At 34.2% G+C, this 5,519-nt stretch overlaps 1 protein-coding gene across 1 annotated transcript in view; it reads right to left on the bottom strand.

The window, feature by feature from the left end:
- ADGRL4 (adhesion G protein-coupled receptor L4) overlaps positions 1-5,519 on the bottom strand; it is a 108,236-nt gene that overhangs the window by 43,702 nt on the left and 59,015 nt on the right. Inside the window, exons 4-7 of the mRNA XM_006774688.2 lie at positions 2,644-2,793; positions 2,149-2,219; positions 1,165-1,344; positions 873-1,056 (exon numbers count right to left, since the gene is read on the bottom strand). Coding sequence (XP_006774751.1) covers positions 873-1,056; positions 1,165-1,344; positions 2,149-2,219; positions 2,644-2,793 — 585 coding nt within the window. The remainder of the gene's footprint in view (positions 1-872; positions 1,057-1,164; positions 1,345-2,148; positions 2,220-2,643; positions 2,794-5,519) is intronic.

Raw genomic sequence — 5,519 nt, forward strand, 5'->3', positions numbered from 1 at the left:
ATCATCTTCAATTTGATCCAAGATTCCTAATGTTTTAAGTATAAGACTGCATGAAGCAGGAAACATTCTAATATACTATATTGATTGCTTTAAGTTATCAAAAGACAAAGATTCCTAAAAAGAAATTTAAATACTATATCCAGAGAATCTCTCTGTTAATATCATTGCTCAAGGTAGATCCTAACAGGTCATGAGATGACTAACTCAGAATGGCAAGGAAGTAATATGCTTTGTGCATTTAAATCCTCAACAGTTCAGGAATGAAAAAGGTGGAGATTGTAGGAATAAGGAAGTGCTCTGTATTCATCCTTTCTTAGTGATTCTTTATTCATGTCACTCTTGTACTATGCGTCACTATTTCTTTCTACATTGATATGAAAAAATGCCTATTTAACCAACAGTATTCTATATAATATAAGCGTAATATGCTAAATGTCTGACCAATTGGTCGACGGTTCAGTCGACCGTTCAACCAGTCACTATGACGCACACTGACCACCAGGGGGCGAATGCTCAAATTGGTAGGTTAGCTTGTTGCTGGGGTCCAGTGGATTGGGACTGGGCGAAAGGGCCAGATAAGTCCTGGAGTGCTCTTGTGGTCCTTCCCCAACCAGTGGCCCCCGACCTCCATCGGCCCCGATCAGGGTCAACTGGCCAACCTCCCACAGTCCCTCCCTTGCTGGCCGACCCCCATCAGCCAGAATCGGGACTGAGTGAGACGGCCCCAAATGGCCCTGATCACCAGCCAGGCCGAGGACCCCACCCATGCATGAATTCACACACTGGGCCTCTAGTTTTAAATATTCTCCTTCCTTTTGAGAATGGCTTGTTTGGAAAATACCATTGCTTAGAAGTTGAGCTTGGCTTCTTACCTACATCACTTGAATTAGTATCAAACTGAGTGGTCTTTTGGAAGTTTTGAGAAATCCGTAAGGTAGCTTGTTCAACAGCATGCATCAGCTTTGTAAGATAAGTTATTCTATGAGTCGCAGGTAACTTGTCCCAGACTATAAATGTATCCGTTTGAACAAAATTATTGACAGTTTTCACCAATTCCTGTTGAAAAATGTGTATCTTTTAAAAATGTTGGATTTTTTCATTAATCATAGATATAAGGGGAATTTTGAAGCTCAATAATATTGAGTTAAAGTTCAGCATACTTACAGCAAGAGTTGAATTAGAAAGGCCGCCCTTGTCTGAGTTAGTGCTATTCATGTAAGCAAGGAATGGTGATGATTCTGCTAATACTTCTATATAGGTAGTTATATCCATTGGTGAAAGATGTTTCACAGAATTCCTAGAGACATCTTGTAGTAAAGCCACAAGTTGGCCTATGTTTCTAATCTGAACAAAAATAAGTTCCAAAAAATGAAACCAGATTAGAGTACTATTGGATCTTTTCAATAATAAAAGTTACATGTTAAATTTATTCTGAATTTGGTTTGCTTGTCCTATATATTAATAAGTTACCAGACTAAATCCAAATTATAACATGCAGCACTTCAACACAAAATTATTTAGAAAAGCTTTCCAATTACTTAAAAAACATAAAAATTACTTCAGAAAAGGAACAGCATGTTTGAATTGGTAATTTTTTAAATCAGCTTTTTAAAGTTATAATGCTTATAAACTTAATTTGAATTAGATTGTAATCAACCACAGAAAATTCTTTACAACGTGATAAAATGGAAATTGCTTTAGCTGATTGTTAATTAGTCTTGTTGAGACTCACACTTTCAATCACATGATAAAAATTTTATAGATGCCCTACTTTTTGAAATATTTGCTAAAGAGATCAAAATTTAGATTCATTCATTTATAACTCCTGAGAATGTGGGAATGGGCCTGACATCAAAGTATGTTTTTTTCTATTTTGTTTATCAACTTCTTTACATATTGAAAAGAATTTTTGACTATATTGAAATGTGAAAAGTGGCATAAGCTAAATATGTGAAAATCTTCTTCAAAACTGGTGATTTTCAAATTAATCCTACCTGTGACTCAAAATTCTTACATCTCTATATGTAAATAGTTTCAACTCTTCATGAAAATCAATTGCTTGTTACACTTTTTACAATGTGACACTGAAAACATTTTAACTAAAATCAAAATATAAAAATAAAATTTTAATTCAATTAGTCTACTTACTTTTGTTAAAATTTTATCAACATTTGCAGCAATACAGGCATTATCTAAATAGCAGTCTGCATTCACATTTTCTGTAGAAGAAAATGGATCATATAGTAAGTTTTAAAATATTTTTCCTAAGATGATTATATCGATTACAATAATTTTGCTTACTTATTTAAACATTAAAAACACATTCATAACCCGTGTCATTTTCAATTTTCATTCATTAAAATTCAATTATTTTTCATTATTCATTAATTTAAAAATTATTCATTTTTATTCATAAATACACACTATTTTATGGAAAATGGAAGATTTTAGTCACCCTAAGGAATATGATGTATTTATATCAAACATGTGGTCTACATCTTCTATAAAGAAAATTATATATATATATATAAAATTTCACTTTATAAGCAAGTAAAGAATACTGGAACATTTGTTGGAGGGTATAGCTCTTTGACAATTTACAACTGTGTAGTACATATTTTACATAGTTATTTGATAATTTACCTTGGCAGTAAGTGCCATCATTAGGTGTGAACTGTACTTTTCCTGTGGATGTCTGATAACCTTCCTTGCAAGAGCAGTTATACCCACCATCCACATTTTCACATACTGCATGATCACCACAGGCAACTGATTCATTGCATTCGTCTATATCTGGAAATATTTGAAAAAAATACACAACTTTTTAATTTAGTACTCATATAGATGCTACATTGCTGATATTATGTCTAGTTAGTCATAGCAAATTTTATAAAAATGACAAAGCTACCTTAACCTCATATATTTGTTTAACCTTGATTTAGCCAATGTATTTTGACAGTGTACTGAAAATGTTATTCATGGGCCAAACTCTTGAACTGTTTTCTGAATGGCATGATTCATCAACAAAGTCATTAATTTCATCATTGACTATGTAATATTTAGTCCTAATTTAATAAAAACCCAATTTTTAAAATACTTTGCTTTCTAATATTAAACTTAATTAATTATAACAACTCAGCTTAAATAACCCTGGAGGATAAAAAAGAATAGCCCATTTTCTTTCTAAGGCTCCATTTTTGCATGCAAATTACCCTAAAAATTAAGATGTAGCAAATGTGTGATTCAACTCCCTTAAAATTTTACCGCAAATGTTATTTTTGTTCAGGTTATATTATATTATGATTCTTAATACATACCCAATGTAGATAAAGTAACAAATTGTACAGAAGTAAGTCTTTGATTTTTCAGTAGCTATATATCAAAGCCACAAGAAAAATGATAGGTTTTAAGCTCACATAATTTATATTCCTAATTTTAAAAATTTTACATACTACAGTGAAATAAGTCTTAAAGTAATAAATACAGTATAAATGCTCTGCCAGTAGGCAGAGTTCCAATAGAGAATGATTCCAAGGAACTGAAGTCCAGATTGTTACCTTAAACTAACGCAAAGAACGCAAAGATTTTTTTGTGTTTCCAGCCTAGCTCTGACATCTTAGAACTACTCTATATTAGATTGATGAATAAATCTGTACTCTTAAGTATACAATTTTATTAAATAAAACTAATAGAGTGGCATAATACTGTTTGTCATAAAAAAGGAAAGTAATTGAAGTTCATTAAAATGTCATTTAATTAGTTATCTTAAATGTAGCTGATACTAATTTTTCACTTTAAAAATGCAATAAAGCTACAAAAAAACATTAAAACTCACACCACACAAAACTGAAACTAATAATAGATGTCTTGTCAGTTTCTCGAAGAAAACTGTATTAGCTATAAAAGTGATAGTACTAGATTTAAGAAGACAATTAACAGGCTCGAAAAAAGGTAGAAAATGCCATGTTCTTCTGCCAAGTCTGTGCATTCATGATCTGTACTATCCAGAAATCCAAGTACATTACTTTTAAAGAAACAGGGCTGCTCCAGCATCCTCACCCTCTTCCTCTTATTTCTATATATGTGTCCATAAACTGCCACTCAAAAAAAGGAGGGTTGGGGAGACAAACTAAAGTGGAGGGGAGTAAGAGCAGGTTGACTCTTGGAATATGTAGAACCATCAGGGAGAGTATTCCAGGTTGAGCTGAAGAGAAGGACTCAGGTAGGAGCACATACTAGGGTTATTATTTTTTCATGATATCAACGAAGTGATTAAAAAAGTTTGAGAAAACGAAAGACTAGTCCTTTTTGGAACAGTGCTGAAGAAGTAGCATTAACTGTAATCAAGTGGGGAAAACACTCCAAAGTAAGTGTGGACACACCCATGAAGTACCATGAACAGAACAGTTTCTTCCATGGATAAGAAAAGCTATGTTTTGTTTTGTTTATAAGATTTTTTAGAAATTGAGTTTTAGAGAGAAAGCAAGGGAGAGGGAGAGGGAGATAGAAACATCAATGAGAAAGGTCCATAGACCAGCTGCCTCCTGTGTGCCCCATACTGGGGATCAACCCCAAAACTAGGGCATGTGCCCTGACGGGGAGTTGAACAAAGACCTCTAGGTGCATGGGATGACACTCAACCAACTGAGCCACACAGACCAGGCAGAAAGCTATGTTTTTGATTACCCATGTTTCATACTTTTAGATGCCTTTTATGGATTAACAGAAAACATGGTGTTGATTCTCTCAATTTCAAAATTATTTAAAGGTGCAACATACCTTGGGAACTTCATCCCACACACAATCTGTGAACAACATACAAATCTTGGCTGTACAAACTCAACTTTTATCTGCCCTCTTGTACTTTGGGCACAGTTGTACACAATCCTGCTCATAACTGATTGTGCTTCAGCTCTCTCCTGTGCATCCTCCTCAGCCTGGGGTGCTTATGGTGGTGCTCTTCTCTACTTCAAACCCCCTCACCACCACATGGAATCAGCTACGTGGTATCTCAGAATGTCAACCTTTGACCAAAGAAGGTATTTCAACTTCTGAATTCACCAGTTCACAAAATGGTAGTCTGTAAAAATCATGAGGTAGTATCCTGGGAGACTAGTATTCAAAATGAGGAGTATGCAAATGTTTGTATTCTGACTAGAGGCCCAATGCACGAAATTCATGCAAGAGTAGAATTTCCTTCCCCTGGCTACCGGCACCGGCTTTCCGCAAGCATCTGGGACCAGGGCTTGCTTCCCTCCAGCCCCGGCTTTGTCTAGAACAGTGGTTCTCAATCTTCCTAATGCCACAACCCTTTAATACAGTTCCTCATGTTGTGGCGACCCCCAACCATAAAATTATTTTTGTTGCTACTTCATAACTGTAATTTTGCTACTGTTATGAATCGTAATGTAAATATTTGATATGCAGGATGTATTTTCATTATTACAAATTGAACATAATTAAAACATAGTGACTAATCACAAAAACAATATGTAATTATATATGTGTTTTCTGATGGC

The sequence above is a fragment of the Myotis davidii genome, unplaced genomic scaffold (genome assembly GCF_000327345.1).
Source record: "Myotis davidii unplaced genomic scaffold, ASM32734v1 scaffold248, whole genome shotgun sequence".
Taxonomy (NCBI): domain Eukaryota; kingdom Metazoa; phylum Chordata; class Mammalia; order Chiroptera; family Vespertilionidae; genus Myotis; species Myotis davidii.